General features: G+C 44.6%; 1 protein-coding gene and 1 pseudogene across 8 annotated transcripts in view; both read right to left on the reverse strand.

Moving 5' to 3' along the window:
- Positions 1-17,565, reverse strand: part of LOC106021952 (GON-4-like protein) — a 46,854-nt gene extending 29,289 nt beyond the window's left edge. For 2 of the 8 annotated variants that reach the window (XM_040752447.1, XM_040752446.1), the window contains exons 1-7: positions 17,402-17,486; positions 15,263-15,793; positions 10,729-10,874; positions 10,307-10,405; positions 9,209-9,328; positions 8,636-8,806; positions 7,039-7,231 (exon numbers count right to left, since the gene is read on the reverse strand). In XM_040752447.1, coding sequence (XP_040608381.1) covers positions 7,039-7,231; positions 8,636-8,806; positions 9,209-9,328; positions 10,307-10,405; positions 10,729-10,874; positions 15,263-15,767 — 1,234 coding nt within the window. In that variant the 5' untranslated portion in view covers positions 15,768-15,793; positions 17,402-17,486. The other 6 variants (XM_040752445.1, XM_040752439.1, XM_040752440.1 and 3 more) reach the window with 5 other exon arrangements.
- Positions 7,823-7,956, reverse strand: LOC121142547 (annotated as a pseudogene).
- Positions 17,566-19,142: the final 1,577 nt, after the last annotated feature.

Consider the following 19,142-nt stretch of genomic DNA (forward strand, 5'->3'; position numbering starts at 1 on the left):
CTTCCCTGACTTTTAGGTAACATTTTCCCCAGTACTTTGCATGCATCACTTTCCACAGCTGACCTGTTGTCGTACCTACTTTGTCCTCTGAGCCAGGCTCCTCACCTCCAAACAACATTCAATGTCATCATCATCCAGCAAAACATGTGACTCACTTAAGCAGTCACACTCTGATTAGTTCATCTCACAAAAACAATCCTCTTTTCTTCTGCTTTTCAAATTTTATTATGTGTGGGGGTGCCAGCATAGCATGGCACACACACGTCAAGATCTGTGGACAATCTGCAGAAGACGGTTCTCTCCTTACACCATGTGTGTTCTGGAGATGGAACACAGGTAGCCAGGACTGTAACAAGTACCTTTACCCTGAGTCATCTCAATGGCTCCAAACAGATATTTTATGTAAAGGCTATTTGTACAATGATATTATAGTGTAAAAAGGAAGGAGACAAATCCCCAACAATTAGGAAAGGGTTCTGTGTTAGGTCCCCAAGGCCCAAATTGCACTGCTGATGGCAATATTTTAGAAACTAAAGCACTTCTCAGTAGCCCTGAACCAGCACTGAACTCTGCCCGAGACTGCCAGCAACCTCCTCTGTCAGACTGAGCCGGGGCTGCTCTAGAGGCTGAGCTGTGTCTCCCTCCCTCGTCATACACTCTACAAGCACAAGAAGCATTTGCACTGCCCTCTACCATCCTCAGAGCAGGCCAGGCAGCTTGTTAAGAGTCTACAGAGCTAGTTCCAGGACAGCCTCCAAAACAATACAGAGAAACCCTGTCTCGAAGAAAAAAAAAAAAGAAAAGAAAAGAAAAGAAAAATAAGAATGAGGGCTGAAGAGATGGCTCAGAGGTTAAGAGCACTGGCTGTTCTTCCAGAGAACCTGAGTTTGAATCCCAGCATCCACATGGTGGCTCACAGCCATCCATAATGAGATCTGGTGTCCTCTTCTGACCTGCAGGCATACATGTAGACAGAACACTGTATACAAAATAAATAAATTAAAAAAAAATATATATATATATATATAAGAATGAAAGTAAATGACAAAGGAAATAAAGTAGAGAAGGAATAGAGAGGTCTAACGGAAAAGAGAGGCCGCACTTCTGCCCACACTCAGGGTAGAGAGCAGAGGTGGGCACCAGGTCCCCATCTTAGACTCGATTTCCTCCTGCTTGCCCTCTCTCAGATCCCCTTGCTTGGGGACTGCAGCCAGGTCGATCTCCCCCGCTCCCCCATGAACGACCAAACAATCAGGAGCCTGAGAGAGAGTTGGTCCACTTCTGCCCACAATCAGGGCAGAGGGCAGAAAGTAGAGGCCAGAGAATATTGGATTTGCTTATACCCACCGAAAGGGAACCCTGGTTGCCTACACACCAGTTAAGGAAGCGACTCTTTCTACACCCACTGGAAGAAGTGATGGGGAAGAGGCAATGTAAGAACACACTCAGCAACAGAAAAACAAATATGGTGTAGAGATTCTACACCAGTAAGACCTGAACACCCCAATGCGAATGAAGCAGAAGGGAATAACCTTAAAAACAGCTTCATGAAAATGATAGAGGCCCTCAAAGAGGACGTGAGAAAATCCCTTAAAGAAATTGAAGAACAAACTAACCATAAAATGCAAGAAATAGAAGAAAAAACAAACCAAAAAATCCAACAAATGCAAGAAAGGGAAGAAAACACAAAGAAAAATTACAAGAAACAATTCAGACAGTGCAAGGGTTGAAAGCTGACATGGAGACAATAAAAAAAGCAGTCTGAAGGAATGCTGGAAATAGAACTGGGGAAACGGTCAGGTACAACAGATGCAAGCATAACCAACAGAATACAAGAGATGGAAGAGAGAATCTCAGGTGTTGAAGACACACTAGGAGAAATAGATTCATCAATCAAAGAAAATCTTAAGTCCAACAAATCCCTAACACAAAATATCCAGGAAATATGGGAAACTGTGAAAAGACCAAACTTAAGAATAATAGGTATAGAGCCGGGCGGTGGTGGCGCACGCCTTTAATCCCAGCACTCAGGAGGCAGAGGCAGGAGGATCTCTGTGAGTTCGAGACCAGCCTGGTCTACAAGAGCTAGTTCCAGGACAGCCTCCAAAGCCACAAAGAAACCCTGTCTCGAAAAACCAAAAAAAAAAAAAAAAAAAAAAAAAAAAAAGAATAATAGGTATAGCCGGGCGGCGGTGGTGGCGCACGCCTTTAATCCCAGCACTCGGGAGGCAGAGGCAGGCGGATCTCTGTGAGTTTGAGGCTAGGCTCGACCGACAGCCTCCAAAATAATACAGAGAAACCCTGTCTCGTAAAACCAAAAAAAAAAAAAAAAAAAAAAAAAAAAGACTAATAGGTATAGAAGAAGGTGAAGAAACCCAACTCAAAGGGACAGAAAACATATTCAACAAAAGCATAGAAGAAAACTTTCCCGGGGGCTGGAGAGATGGCTCAGCGGTTAAGAGCACTGACTGTTCTTCCAGAGGTCCTGAGTTCAATTCCCAGCAACCACATGGTGGCTCACAACCACCTTGAATGAGATCTGGTGCCCTCTGCTGGCATGCATGCAGAAGACTGTATACACAACACATAAATAAATAAAATATTAAAAAAAAAAAAAAAGAAAACTTTCCCAACCTAAGAAAGATATGCCAATGGAGGTACTAAGAAGCTTACAGAACACCAAATAGAGTGGATCACAAAAAAAAAAGTCCCCTCACCACATAATAATCAAGACCCCAAGCATACAGAATAAAGAAAGAATACTTAGAGAAGCTAAGGAAAAAGGTCAAATAACATACAAAGGCAAACCTATCAGAATCACACCTGACTTCTCCATAGAAACTCTGAAAGCCAGAAGGTCCTGGATAGAAGATATTCTATCAACTCTAAGAGACCACGGATGCCAGCCCAGACTACTATACCCAGCAAAGCTTTCAATCACTATAGATGGAGAAAACAAGATATTCCACGATAAAACCAGATTTAAACAATACATATCCACTAACCCAGCCCTACAGAAAGTTCTAGAAGGAAAATTCCAGTCCAAGGATGTTAGCTCCAACCAGAAAAACAGGAATAGATAATCCCACTTTACCAACACCCAAAAGAGAAAAGGGGTAGAAATCCACATATAATATAATTCCATCAAGAACAACAAATAAGAACAAATGAGAACGAGCAATCAAAGGTTATTAATATCCCTCAATACTAATGGTTTTAACTCACCCATAAAAAGGCACAGGCTGACAGAATGGATTCGAAGACAGAACCCAACCTTCTGCTGCATACAAGAAATAAACCTCAGCCTCAAAGACAGACATTACCTCAGAGTTAAGGGTTGGGAAAAGATTTTCCAATCAAATGATTCCAAGAAACAAGCAGGGGTAGCAATCCTAATATCTAACAAACTAGACTTTAAACTGAAATCAATCAAAAGAGATGAAGGCGGGCTGGACCGACAGCCTCCAAAACAATACAGAGAAACCCTGTCTCGTAAAACCAAAAAAAAAAAAAAAAAAAAAAAAAAGAGAGAGAGAGAGAGATGAAGGAGGTCATTTCATATTCATCACAGGAAAAATCCACCAAGAGGAAGTCTCGATTCTGATCATCTATGCCCCAAATACAAAGACATCCACATTCGTAAAAGAAACATTACTAAAACTCAAACCACACATAAAACCTCACACACTTATAGTGGGAGACTTCAACACCCCACTGTCACCACTAGACAGGACTACAAGACAGAAACTTAACAAAGAAACAAGGAACTAATAGAAGTTATGACCCAATTGGGTTTGACAGACATCTATAGAATATTCCATCCAAACACAAAAGAATATACCTTTTTCTCAGCGCCACATGGAAGCTACTCAAAAATTAACCACATAGTTGCTAACATAGTAAACCTCAACAGGTACAAAAAAATTAGAATAACTCCATGAATCTTATCAGACCACATGCTTTAAAGTTAGAGTTCAACAACAACACAAACTGCAGGAACCCTACAAACTCATGGAAACTGAATAATGCGCTATTGCACCACTCCTGGGTCAAAGAAGAAATAAAAAAAGAAATTAACCGGGCGTTGGTGGCGCACGCCTTTAATCCCAGCACTCGGGAGGCAGAGGCAGGCGGATCTCTGTGAGTTCGAGGCCAGCCTGGTCTACAGAGCTAGTTCCAGGACAGCCTCCAAAATAATACAGAGAAACCCTGTCTCAAAAAACCAAAAAAAAAAAAAAAAAAAAAAAAAAAAAAAGAAATTAAAGACTTCCTAGAATTCAATGAGAATGAAGACACAACAGATCCAAACTTATGGGACACTTTGAAAGCAGTGCTAAGAGGAAAGTTCATAGCACTAAGTGCCCACATGAAGAAACTGGAGAATAGTTACACTAGAGAACTAACAGCACAGATGAAAGCTCTAGAACACAAAGAAGCAAACTCACCCAGACTCCAGGAAATAATCAAATTGAGAGCTGAAATCAATAAAGCAGAAACTAGGAAAACAATACAAAGAATCAATGTAACAAAGAGTTGGTTCTTTGAGAAAATCAACAACATAGACAAACTTTTATCCAAACTCACCAAACGGCAGAATGTGAACATGCAAATTAACAAAACCAGAAATGAAAAGGGGGACATAACAACGGATACTGAGGAAATCCAGAGAATCATCAGGTCATACTTTGAATTCGAAAATTTAAAGGAAATGGACGACTTCCTGGATAGATATCATCTGCCAAAATTAAATCAAGAACAGATAAGCAATTTAAAAAGACCTATAACACCTAAGGAAACATCCTAGAACCTTTATCCAGTGACTGATGGAAGCAGAGATAGATACCCACAGCTAAACACTGAACTGACCCCCTGGAGCCCAGTGACAGAGATGGAGGAGTGATGAACAAAGGGGTCAAGACTGTGCTGGTGAAACCCACAAAGACAGCTGACTGTACGAGGGGGGAGCTCTTGAATCCCAGGCTGATGGCTAAGAAGCCAACAGGGGACTGATCCAAACTCCATTAATGTAGTGTCAGTGAGGAGGCCCCAGAAATCTCTGGGGCCTGGGGTAGTAGATCAGTGTTCACCATGGTGTATGAATGAGCTTTGGGAGCCCACTCCACATGGAGGGATGCTCTCTCAGCCTGGACACATGGGGAAGGGCGTAGGTCCTGCCCTGGATGAAATGACAGACTCTGGAGATCCCCCCAAGGTGGGCCTCATCCTCCCTGGGGGATGATGTGGGGATTGGGCTAGGGTGGGGGTGGGGGGGGCTGGTGGAGGGAGAAGGGAGGGGAGCTGGGATGGACATTTGAAGCATGCATGTTTCTAACTTAAATTTTAAAAAAAGTTAAATAAAGTATTTTTAAAAAGAAAAAGGAAAAGAGAGGCCCACCACTGCCTTGGCTCCACTGCAGGACCACTGCTGCCCCAGACTTGTGGCAGCTGACCTCAGCAAGAGTTTCCATTCCTTCAGTATCCTTTCAGTAAGGGATGAAACTGTATACAGTCAGTATTTATATTTACAGTCAGTAACATGCTTGCTGTACAAGCATGGAGAAGTGAATCAGAAACCCGAAATACAAGAAGCTGGCATGGAGGTACAAATGAAAACCCAGAGCCACAGAGGCAGCGACCAGACCATACTACACAGTGACCTCTGCCCTCCACAAACCTGTGGACACACAAATCGTGTACTTATGTACCATGAAAGGATCCGTACCAAAAAAAATAGTTACATCTAATTAAACGAATCCTAAAATGTTTGAGATTGTGACAAATATTTGGTGTTCTACAACAGTTCCACTCTTCTCTCACCAAGTCCAGGTCACAACCTCCATTCTTCTCTGGCCACTGGTCAACCATAAAAATTCTCCAACCTGTCTCAGTCATAAGAACCTCCTTGAGTTCTTGGGTCATATACTAGGAAAGTTGTGTTGTACAGAAGAGTCACCAACCTCAAAATACAAGCCTGGCCGAGTTTCCCCACCAGTCTTTTCCAATCATGCTAAACAACAGTTTGCATAAAAACAAATGGTATGGCTGACACTTGAGATCACTGGAAGGTATATGCTCAGTGAGAACATGGACGGACACCTTCTCCTTTATCTCCTTTGCATCTCTTCATCTACATGTCTGTAAATTCCTTCATACTAAACCACAGACAGATCCTCTGAGTTCTAGCTCAAATCAAACTAATTCCTCAAATGCAAGGAAGGGTCAGATGTAGAGATGGGGCAGCCTGAGGCTTGAGACTGGCATCTAAAGCAGAAGACATGGGAACTGAACCCTCAAAACTTGTAGGTCATCTGGAAGTATTAAACAGGAATTAAACAGGGTAAAGGAAGCCCAGCTGGTGGTCACTACTGCAGGATGGTTTGCTTGCTCAGAGAGATCCTCACTTCTTTCTGTTGCTTTAAGTTTTTAATGATATTATTCAGCAGTGTGTATGTGATAAAAGCACACACACACACACACACATACACACACGCACGCACACACACACAGACTCACATAGGACAAGTTAATGGATCCAGTTGTCTCCTTCCCCATGTGGGTTCTGGAGATTGCACTCAGTTTGGTGGTAGGTATCTTAACCTGCTAAATCTACTATTTGATGTCAGAGAAATCCTCTATGTTGATTCTGATGTGCAAACAAAGGAAATCAGAAACTTCCTTTTCTGTCATGATTATTTTTTTGTTTTTATTTTATTTTTTGTTCATTTGATTTTGTGGGGAAAAATGAAACCCAGCGGCCTCCTAAGTGCTAAGAATATGTTCTCCCAGTGACTCCTATAACCTCAGTCTCCACAGTCTCTTCCTTTTGTTTGAGACAAGTGTCACTATGATCCCCAGGATATCCCATTGTCTTACAGCACCATCATGACTCAACTTCTCAGACAGAGCTGAAATGACAAGTCTGAGCTAACATGCATAGTCAAGAATCCACTATCAAAGTTTCCAAATTGTAACAATATTTCCCACCTAAAAGATAAGAGTAGAACCGAGCAGTTCATAGCTGCAAACAAAACCACTCACCCTCGTTCTCCACATCATCATTTAAGAGGCCCCCCAGCCACACCTTCCAGTCCTCATCATCAGCTGTATTTGGGTCATACATATCCGGGGTGATATCTGGAGCCTGAAGTTCAGCTTCCAGTTGGCCCAGAGGAACATCTTTCAGGGGCATCTTAGACCGAGTTCTGAATGCAATGAGACTATCCTCCATGGGCTGGCCAAAGGAGAAAGAAAAAGCATCCAGTACATGAAAACAATGTTTCCAAATTCTCCAAACTCCACCCTCTGCAGCACACCCTACTTAAAAACCTAGTTCTCTCCTCAAGACAGTATAGGTTTCCTGTCTTTCCAGCTGGGTATGGTGGCCCATCCCCTTAATTACAGCATTTGGGAGGCAGACGCAGACAAACCTCTGCGAATTCACACCCAGGCTGGTCGACTTACTGAATTCCAAGTCAGCCAGGCCTATGCAGTGAGACCCTGCCTCAATAAACAAAAACAAACAAAACTATGATGATGGGGGCTTACTTTCTTCTGAATCTAGTTTTAAATATAGATTTGGTTGTCTGAATAATTTTTTATTTTTTTATTTTTGTTTTTGGTTTTTTTTTTTGTTTTTTTTTTTGTTTTTCGAGACAGGGTTTCTCTGTGGCTTTGGAGGCTGTCCTGGAACTCGCTTGGTAGTCCAGGCTGGTCTCGAACTCACAGAGATCCACCTGCCTCTGCCTCCCCAGTGCTGGGATTAAAGGCGTGCGCCACCAACGCCCGGCTTTTATTTTTTTAAATAAATATTTAACTTTCTCTACAGGGGAGAGTGTCAACACAGTTACCTACTACCACAAATTATGCACTCAAGCTTCCCAACTTTGGGGAAATCTCAGGGGTCAGCACATCTGGTGTGCAATGGACAAGCCTTGCCCTGGTTTACTTTTTTTTTTTTTAAAGATTTATCTTTTAGGGGCTGGAGAGACGGCACAGAGGCTAAGAACTGGCTGCTCTTCCATAGGCCCTGAGTTGAATTCCTAGAAACCACATAGTGGCTCACAACCATCTACAGTGGGATGTGATGCCTTCTTCTGGCACAAAAATGTACATGCAGATAGAGCAGTCATAAATAAAAACTTAGAAAAATATTACTTTTTTATTTTGAGAGCATGCGTACTACCCAGCATGCATGTATGTGCAACACATGTGTGTGCTATGCCACAGAAGAGGGGGCTGCATACCCTGGAACTGAGGTTACAGATGTGTAAACCACAAGTGGGTGTTGGGAACTGAACCTGGATCCTCTATGACAGCAGCCAGAATTCTTTTCCTTTTTTTTTTTTTTGGTTTCTCGAGACAGGGTTTCTCTCTATTGCTTTGGAGCCTATCCTGGCACTGGCTCTGTAGACCAGGCTGGCCTCGAACACACAGAGATCTGCCTGCCTCTGCCTCCTGAGTGCTGGGATTAAAGGCGTGCACCATCAACACCCGGTGAGATCTTTTTCCTACCACAAAAGACAACTACATGAAAATTTGAATGTAATCGCTCTGTCAGCGCCACCCCCTTATCTGAGAGTGAGAAATTACATAACCATGACTGAGTTTCTCAGCAATTCAGAGTCATGGTGCTCACCTGGAAAGAATCCATGCAGACAGGACTAGAGGCCAGCTCCTCATCTACCGCATTTAACTTCTCCATGAAAGCGCTATCCCTGGTCTGCTTTGGCTTTGGAGGAGGTGGGGGCCCCATGGGCACTACTTCAGCACTGATGTGCCTAACAGCAGGTGTGGTGACTTTCTCAGCCTGGTTAAAAAGGACATTGTGTTAGGAAGGAAGCAAGAGAGGGAAGGCGCTCTTCCCATGCAGTTAATGTGCCCATTTTCCTCTTTTCTAGATGGAGACAGGCGAATGGCCATTTCAACACATGCATCTAACTAGGTCTCATCCTACGTCAGCGAGAGAAACAGAAAACTACTTGGCTTTAAAGATAGTACTTAAAACATGGGTTGCACACATCTGACCTTAACGAGAACTCAGAAAACCTCTTTGACCAGGACTAGGTCTCAGTCGTCTCTTAGCTGTTCGTTCTCTGAGGGACTTTGGAAAGGTGACAGCCCACCATTACCACTGCTAATTCTGCCACTTATAAAAGAAGTCGCTGCTCGTGTATATGTCTAAAGTCTCCCCTGTCTGATGCTAGGTTACCTCTGACAACACGCCCATCTCCTCATCTGTCTCAGCCACTTCAGAAGACGCTCGCAGTCTGGATCTCTTCCCTCCACGTGGAGACGAAGCAGTGCTTTCAACATCACTTTCCAGTAAGCTCTAAAACAAACCCAGTGCACTCTCGTGTGTGCCCCAACCTCAGCCCGGAGCACGGAATGTCACAACAGAATAAATCACAAAGTACCAGTCATTGGGGATTCGGGTTGCCAGGATGGCACAGCACTTGACTAGGAGTACGCGGCCAAGCCTGACAACCTGACTTCGGCTCCCAAGATCCACATGGTGGAAGGTAAGAATCAACTCTTACCAGGATGTTCTCTGATCGCCACAAGCAAACTGTGGCATGCACACACAAACAACACACCCCACACACAGATGTGCACATACATACATACATTCAACATATAATGCATACAATAATTGTGTCATAGAGAGAACACATGTAGTAAATACAATAATAATATACATTTCAGAAAGAAAATGAATGTTAAATCACTTAATAACCTAAGGAGGGAAAGATGGCAGGGATCACATCCATAGCCGCATCTTCACTATAAACTGTCAAAGGGATTAATTAACAAAAACACAGAGGGAGAAAAAGAAGACCTCTTCTGAAAAGTGTTAATAACCAGCATGAAGGCAAACAGCTTCATCCCCAGGACTCAGGTAGCAGAGGCAGGAGGATCTCTATGAGTTTGAGGATAGCCTGGTCTACCCAGGGAACTCCAGGACAGCCAGGGACACACACTGAGACCTTTTCTCAAAACTAAAATAAAATAGGAAAATAATGATGAAGCTCAAAAACAAGAAAAATTATACCATAGTATGTAGACATGCATTTTTAGGTGACAGATCTATAAAAAAAAACAGCAAATCACTATCAAAACATCAAGGTGTGAGTGTGGGGGGGGGCGGTACAGTCCTCTGTTGGTTTCTAATACAGAGTCTAGGACATACTATGTATCTGAGGATAAACCTGAACTCCTGACCCTCCTACCTCCATTTCACAAGTCACCAAATAAGCCCATCCTTACCAAGCCCAATTCTTTCCTTCATTAACAATGAACACTCACTCACCTCTTCAGCAGTCTCGTCTTCCTCTTCCTCATCTGGCTGGTATTCCTCATCTGAGGAGTCATCTTCTTCTAGGTGAATATCCACAAACTGTGGAGGCTGCTTTAATAGAAACACAGAACAACGGGGTGGGGGAAGACGGCTCAGCAGCTGCAGGCACAAGCCCAGAGAAAAGTTCAATCTCAGGACTAGTATGGTAGAAGGAGAGAACCAATGCACGCTATGACAGGTGCTCCCACCCCTCACCACACAAAATGAGTAAGCATATATATAAATAATAACAAAGAGAAAGAAATGGAAGGGGGCTGGAGAATAGAAAGCTCAGAGACAGATGCATTCTCACCAGACATAAGGCTCTGGGTTCTGGCTGCAGCAGAGGCAGATGGGAAGGAGTGGGGAGGAAAGTACAAGTCACACACACTCACGTGCAGAATGTTCCGTACATTGACTGTTGTCAGATTGTGCTGCTTAGCACCAGCCTCTAAGGTACGATCCAGCACGTCATCCAGTTTTAGGTCATCCGCCATCGTCCCTCGTTCTTGACCCTTTCCATCTCGTTTCCTCTTGGTACCTGCGGTGATTTGAAAGAAAATGGCGCACAAAGGGAGTGGCAGCATTAGGAGGTGTGGCCGTGCATTAGGAGGTGTTGGAGGAAGTGTGTCACTGTGGAGATGGGCTTTAGGTCTCATATTTGCTCAAGATACCACACTGTGAACCCTGAGATTACATTATTTCCTAGGAAAACCAGCTTCTATTGGTGGTTTGGCTCAGCCCTAGAACATACCTTTAATCCAAGAGCTTTCTGCTTGAATACTGTAAACAGGATTAAATAAAATCAACCTTAGGTGAAAAGAAAACCAGTTCATAGAAAATAACCATAAAAAGTAAGAGGAACTCAGGAGGAGAGAGAACTCCATAGGAAGTAGGAGGGACATCTGGTCAGACAAGTTTTATTTAAGGTGACATAAAAGAAAGCTCTTTCTGGGAAAATGGAGGAGGAAACAGCTGTTTGCTTTCTCTGCCTCTCTGAGCTAGCAGGTTTTCACCCAAAAATATGGGTCCCAAGTCTTTATTGGTAAAATAGAACGATAGAGACTTAGTTAAAAACAACCCTGAGCCTCTGAAAATATAAGCCATCCATCAAATGTTTTCCTTGATAAGAGTTACTATGGTCACGGTGTCTCTTCCCAGGAATAGAAACTCTAATAAAAACAAGAATATCCTTTTTGTTTTAGTTGTTTTCCTTTTATCACTTTCTTCATTCTCTTGTCTTTCTGCAAATGAACCAAGAAGAAAGTCACTAAAATCTCCAAAACATCTTCTCTAGGAACTCCACCCCAAACCAACAGTGGAAGGAAACCAGCCTGCCTTCTGTCTGACTTGAAAACCACACACCATCACGTGGCAATGTGGCAATGGTGGTTTATTATGGAGCTGGTAATGGTACTACGTACGGTCCAGGCCATAATACCTAACGCTCAGCTGGGCGTGGTAGCAAACACCTTCAATGCCAGCACTAGAGGGACAGAGACAGGTGGATCTCTGAGATCAAAGCCAAGCTAATCTACACAAAGAAACCCAGCCTCACACACATACACAAAAGAAGAGGGAGGGAGGGAGGGAAGGAGGGAGGGAAGGGGGAGGGAAGGAAGGAAAGGAAAGTGTGAAAGTTTCAGTAGTTTTTTGTTGGTTGATTTTTGTTTTGTTTTGTTTTTACTGCTGGAGAGAAAGTTGTATGTGCTGGGAACTTAACTCTTATATTTTTAGTTGTGCGCCTAGACTTTAACAGCTGAGCCATCTCTCCAGCCCAAGTCTCAGCAGTTTTAATCTCAGCACTTTGGAGGCAGAGGCACACAGAAATCTGACTTGAAGCCTGCTTCGACTACACAGTGAGAATACGTCAAAGAAAACAAAACAAAAAATAAAGGCTCAGCAAAGGGTCTATGAACACTTAAAGGAGAAAGAAGACAAATAATCAAATAATCAGAATCAGGAATGAAAGAAAAGTATCAAAGACAGTCTGAGGTGCAGCCAGGTAAGAGAACTCCTGACAGAGCACTTACATGTTTGATGCTCTGGGTTCAATCCTAACACTGGGAAAAGAAAAGACTATTATGAATAATTTTGTGTCAGTAGACTTAAATAAATTTACTGAAATAGAAACATACATTGAGAGACATAAACAGTGAAAGTTCACTCAAAAAGAGCTCGATTGAGCTGTGGCTATAACTCAGATGGTAGGGTTTACGTAGCAGGCAGGAAGCACTGGCTTAGTTTGCCAGAACCACATAAAGCAAGGAATGGTGATACACATCTATAAACTCAACGCATGAGGTAGAAGCAGGGAATCATAAATACTGTCCCCAGCTGCAAACTAAGTACCAGTGCACCGAGTTCTATGACAACCCTTCTCAAAAAACCAACAGGCACAGGAGGTAAAGGGAGAAAACAGAGATCAACAGCAGAGCAAGTTGACACACTTGCGAGCCTGTAATGCCTAATGAGACTGTGTCTGTCTTTAACAAAGGCCCTTCCAGGTTCAGTAAGTAAAGGCACTTTCTGCCAAGCCTGACAACCTGAGTAGTCCAATCCCTGTAACCTACAAGTTGTCCACTGACATTCAGACATGGTGTGTTCACATACACATACACTCACATACACATACACACACACACACACACACACACACACACACACACACACACCACAAATATTTATTTAAACAAGAGGGAAAGAGAGAAGGGAGAAAAGAGAAAGATGGGTAAGTGCAGACATTTGTTACAAAGCCTAATGACCTCATAAATAAAAATGAAAAAAAAATTTTAAATGAAAGAGAAAAAAGATCATTGAAAACTCCTATTATCAGCTAGGCAGTGGTGAAAGGTACTATGTGGACCAGGCTGGTCTGAAAATCACAGAGATCTGCCTGACTCTGCCTCCTGAGTGCTCTGTGTTTTTTCTCCAAAGTTAGGTCTCATGTAACCCAGGCTGACCTCAAAGTCATTATCTAACCAAGGTGACCTTGATTTCGACCCCCATATGGAGAGCTTACAGGCATGGGTCACTATACCCACACCTGGCCTTTTCTTCAGACAGACAACAATTGTAATTGATATATTAGCCTCTGAGTGATTATTTCATAATCAGCTGTGGAGACCCGGCTGCCAGGAGAGAAACTGGCTCCACACCAGGCGAGATGGAGAAAAACTTCCACCTACACACTGGCTATTCCTGTCCTTTCCTTACCTGCCTCTAGTGGTGTGTTTTACACTTTCGGCACACAACTACATATGTAATTTGTCACAAGGATGACTTTTTCTTAAAATTTGAAATTCTGGTGAAGAAAATATAAATTCACGCCAGGCCTTTAGGTAAGGCTCAGCAAATTCAAAACAGACTAATTGCCATAGAGACAGACTGCTCAAGGACACGTCCCAGCAATTTACCAAGGTAACATATGAAATAACTTTAGTGACAGTTTTTCACTTGCAGAAAAGAACCTGGCAGATAACATTAAAGACAAAACCATGGCACTTGGGAGGCAGTGGCAGGCGGATCTCTGCGCGTTTGAGGCCGGGCTGGACCCACAGCCTCCAAAACAATACAGAGAAACCCTGTCTTGTAAAAAACAAAAAACAAAAAAACAAACATAACCCAGTCTCAACACTGACTTTCTGTATGTATTTCTATCCTTATTTGTATAAAATTCCAGGTTTAACTGACAGTTTATGCAGAATAGAAGAATATATTTTAAGATTTGGAGGGCTAGAGAGATGGCTCAGATGTTAAGAAAACTGGCTGCTGCTCTTCCAGAGGAATTCAGTTCCCAGCAACCACATGGTGGCTCATAACCATCTGCAATGAGATCTGGTGCCCTCGTCCAGCCTGCAAGCACACATGGAGTGCTGTATACATAAAACAAATCTTTAAAAAAAAGGATTTAGGATTCCTTAGGTCACTGTGTCATGCACTTTTAATTTTCTGCCTGCTGCTGGACATTGGTGGCTCACAACTTTAATCCCAGCACTCGGGAGGCAGAGGCAGGTGGATCTCTGTGAGTTCGAGGCCAGCCTGGTCTACAGAGAGAGCTCCAGGAAGCCTCCAAAACAATACAGAAACCCTGCCTCAAAACACCAAACAAAAACAAAAGCAAAACAAGAAATAACTCTCTGCCTGCTTTGCACACTATACATCAAGGAAGCTGGCCTCCCATGGTCTGTGTTATTCTGGTGCCCAAACCTGTAAAAAAAACAAAACTTGTAAAAAAAAAAAAAAAAAGAACCTGGCAACAAATAGAAGAGGATACAAACTTACAAACTTACAGAGAAAAACAAAATCTAGAGCCATTCATAAGGGTCACTGTGTTTAACGAGAAGAACAGTTCCAGGTGCAAGGCCACACCACAGAAATTTCCCTTCCAAACACACTTCTCTGTAAAGGCACCACAGACAGCAAGGACAAGCCAGGGGTGGCGGTGCACACCTTTGCTCCCAGCACTCCTGAGGCAGGTGGATCTCTGTGAGTTCAGGACCAGCCTGCCCTCCTTAGTGACTTCCAGGACAGCCAGAGCTATGTAGAGAGAAACTGACTCAAAAAGAGGAAAAGAAAACAACAAAATGGCACAGGTCACCTAACTGTCACTTATCTGAAAAGCTGGAGTCCAATGGGAAGAAGTACCTTCATGAGATATCTTGAGATGGGACCCACACTTAAACAGGCAACTCATTTACTTCTCATAAACAGCCCTTCTGTCATCTGAAGATAGGCGCATACAAGGTTTGGGAAAGCCTGCGTTCTGACTCAGCCCCTCCCCTGAGGCCAGGAGTGGGAGTTTTCACTTACAGCATCACAGTAGTACTCCAACAGTTAAGTGTGCAGCATCTACAATGCAGAGCTTCAGACCAGGGATGCTCAACCTAAACAGGCAAGAGAAAAGCACCCGAGACCATTCCCCCTTACCTCCTTCTGCCCTGACTTCTCCATCCGGCTCTCCTGAAGGAGCTTCCACTATGACAGCATGATGCCCTTGGTCTTTTCTGGTAACCAGCCCAGGTGGGAAGACAATTTTCTTCCCTTTCCTTGAGGCCGTGGCCTCGAGTCTCTCTTTATCGATGTGTATAGTCAGGGAATGAGAAGACTCCAAGGAAGGAAGGGTGATTTCCTGAGAGATGGCTACATCAACAGCCTGCAAAACCGGTAAGTTTCCATGCTGGGTGAGCATCTTAGGGTGTAGAGACGGATCCTCCACGCTGAGCTGATTCTCTATGTCACGAGTGGAGTCCACCTCAGGGCACACTGCACTCTCATGATGCTGGCCCCAGGACAGTGACTCTGGCCCAAAGTCTTTAAGCTGCACTGATTCCGGCTTCACAGCTGACTCTAAGTCTAACTCATCTCCTTCCTGGTCATCCTGCTGGTGCACAGACTCTGTCACTGTAGCTCTTCTCTTTTTACAGGACAACATTGTACAAGTCCCACTTCTGGTCCATCCTAAAAGGATACAGGGCAAGCCTTGGTCAACTCAGTAGTGGTAACAGTAATAACAGAGTGGGAGTGTGGGGTGTGGGGGGGGTAAACTCCTTCAATCCCAGCACTGAGGAAAAGGAGGAGGCCTATCTGTGACTTCAAGGACAGCCTGGTCTACAGAGCTAGTTCCAGGACAGCTTCAAACCCTGTGGTGGAGTGGGGGAGTAGCAGTAATAACATTTGATCAGTTTTCATCTCATGATCCCCAAGCTCAATCATCCACGTAGGATTTGACACCAAATGCCTAGGACTTTTAGCACAGGATGAGACCCTACCTCAAATCAAATTCCATACTGAATGTTATGGTACCTTGACTAAGTGTTACCTTAATCTCATAAGTTTCTGCTACCTCAGGCTTCCTGAGATGGTACAGACCTCTCTTCCCAGCCTAGGAAAACAGGCAGGTGCATCTCTGTGACTTCACAGCATAACTGGTCCACACAATAAGTTCTAGGCCAGCCTGGAACTGCCACTTGCACTCACATCCAAATGACAACAGACAAGTAATCCAAAATTTTTAAAGTAACTCTTACAACATCATATTTCACTTTTGTAATCTCTGCTCCTTCATTCTCAAAGGCTAGGATATGTACTCAGTTGAGAAAGGGGAATCCTTAACTGCTGTCTCCAGAATCCAGCACGATGTGGATATGTAGGCAGTCACTGAGAGAGGAACTAATGAAAGTGGGCTTGAACAATGCTGCATTTGGACCAAGCACTGAGCGCTTACATAGGGACTGGAGGGTGACTTCTAGCTTGCTATCTAACTCGGGAAGATTTCAAACTTGTGATCCTGTAGCCTCCGCGGTGTTTATACTGAATTCCATTTTATGAATTAGGAACCCAAAGCCTTTTATGCATGTAAGGCAAGCACTCCAGCACCTGAGTACATCCCCGGCCTCTGGCTGCACCCTTCTTGACAAAAACACTTTGATAACGAGGTCCAAGAACAGAGAGTCACCGACAACCTTCAAGTCTGAAAGACCGCTCAAACGGTACTAGAGGAAACTTACTGCTGGCACGCTTAAAAACAAAATTCCCTCCGACTCCAGGGTTTGATCTATAAAGCTAAGCTTAAGCCTCCGCAATTCCCGTTCTCTAGCCCGGTAAGGGAGGCCCTCACCGTAACAACCCAGGTTCTTGTCTCGGTAAAGCTTAATAACCTAGAGAAGATCCGTGGATCCTGTCATGGAGGGTATGAGTGAGGAGGGGAGTGGGAATCACCTAGGCGATTCCTTTATTTCACAGATGACTTGACGGGGTTCAGGGAGGGGGACCGCAGAAAGAGTGCGGGAGAGGGGAGCAGCCAGGCGCTGCTCTGGCGAAACTGTGCGGGGATCGCGCCAAGGGCTTCGAACAACAGCATCTGTAAGAGTCCGCTCCTTGGAGACCAGGAGAGGTCAACCAAGGGAATGAACGCCAATCCGCCAGCCGCACTGCACCCCTGGGGGGTTGGCTGCGGGAAGAAATTCCAGAGGGGTCCTAGCTGCGCTCTCCTCGGCGCTCAACACTGGCCCAAGCCCGCACCACCATTCACACCCCGGCTACCCAACCCCTTCACGCATCGCGCACCCAGCCTCGGAGCAGACGCCCCTCATCCTGGGCCGCCACCGCCCCGGAGTCCCACGTCTAACGGGCCTCTTCCCGCCCCACCGCACACAACCAAGTACCCTCGGACGCCGGCCTGATCCCGCGGAAACCCCGCTTCGGCACCACCGGAAGTAAGGCAACGACACTGCCTGACGTGCGCGCCCCCGAGTCGCGTACACTGGACGTCAAGGAGCATGCGCGCAGCGATAAGCGCCATCTTCCTTTAGGGCCTCCTGAAGCCACAGGGCTAAGACGTCAGTTAAGGGAAAAAGGAACAGTGCTTTCCAACAGATGGATGGCTGGTAAACAGATGATGATAAGTAGGCAGGCAGGCAGGTAGGTAATACACGCTTAGCTTGGTAAAGCGTTTACCTTGAATGCTGGAAACTCTCGAGTTTGAATCCCAAAGCTAAATAAACCGAGTTTGGTGATGCACGCCTCTAATGGCAGCACTTCGGGCGTGGGAACAGAACGATCAAGACTTCGAAGCCATTCTCAACACAAATCCCGCTGTCTTGCCTATAAATAAATACTTGAAAGGCACTTCCCTGCCCACGCCTTTAATCCCAGCACTCAGGAGGAAGATGCATGCACATCTCAAGAGTGCTGGGCCTGCCGGGCTGTGGTGGTGCACACCTTTATTCCCAGCACTAGGGAGGCAGAGGCAGGAGGGTCTTTATGAGTTCGAGACCAGCCTGGTCTATAAGAGCTAGTTCCAGGACAGTCTCCAAAGCCACAGAGACACCCTGTCTCAAAAGCGAGAGAGAGAGAGAGAGAGAGAGAGAGAGAGAGAGAGAGAGAGAGAGAGAGAGAGAGACGGAGAGACGGAGAGAGCAGCCTGGTCTACAGGGGAAGTTGAGGACAAAGAGGAATACGCAGATAAACCCTGTCTCAATAGAGAACTGACCGGAGGGAGGAAGAGAAAAAAGAAAGAAAGACACTTCCTAGCTTTCTCTAACTAAACATCCAACTCAAAACTGGGGGTTGGGAATCCATAGTTTAAGTTGACAACTAATCACCCTATCCACAAAAAACCTGGAATATAGGAAGAAGAGGAGAATTCCTAAAAGTCAGAAAGATGCTCTAGACACAAAAACCAAAGGCAGTCTAATGGCAGTTATCACACCTACAAAATATTATTCATTGTGCAAAATATTCTCGCATTGCCTCTAGGTGATTTCATCTCCTGAGAATTCCTGTGGGCCAATGGATATTATTATCACTTTTTTCTTTATTAGAAACAACCTTGTTTTCCATGTCAATCCAATTCCCTCTCCCTGCCCTCCTCCGCTGCCTCCCACTTACCCCCATCCCATCCCCTTCGTGCTCCCCAGGGAGGGTGAGACCTTCCATGGGAGATCTTCAAAGTCTGTCATATCATTTGGAGCAGGGCCTAGGCCCTCCCGGTGCGTCTAGGCTGAGAGAGCATCCCTCTATGTGGAATGGGTTCCCAAAGTCCATTCTTACACTTGGGATAAATACTGATCCACTACCAGAGGCCTCGTTCAGGGGGTCTGGTTCAGTCCTATGCTGGTTTCCCAATTATCAGTCTGGGGTCCATGAGCTCCCCCTTGCTCAGGTCAGCTGTTTCTGTGGGTTCCTGCAGTCTGGTCTTGACCCCTTTGTTCATCACTTGTCCCTCTCTGCAACTGGATTCCAGGAGTTTGGCTCAGTGTTTAGCTGTGGGTGTGGCTTCTGCTTCCATCAGCTACTGGATGAACGA

Source organism: Mesocricetus auratus, unplaced genomic scaffold (assembly GCF_017639785.1).
Source record: "Mesocricetus auratus isolate SY011 unplaced genomic scaffold, BCM_Maur_2.0 Super-Scaffold_100009, whole genome shotgun sequence".
Taxonomy (NCBI): domain Eukaryota; kingdom Metazoa; phylum Chordata; class Mammalia; order Rodentia; family Cricetidae; genus Mesocricetus; species Mesocricetus auratus.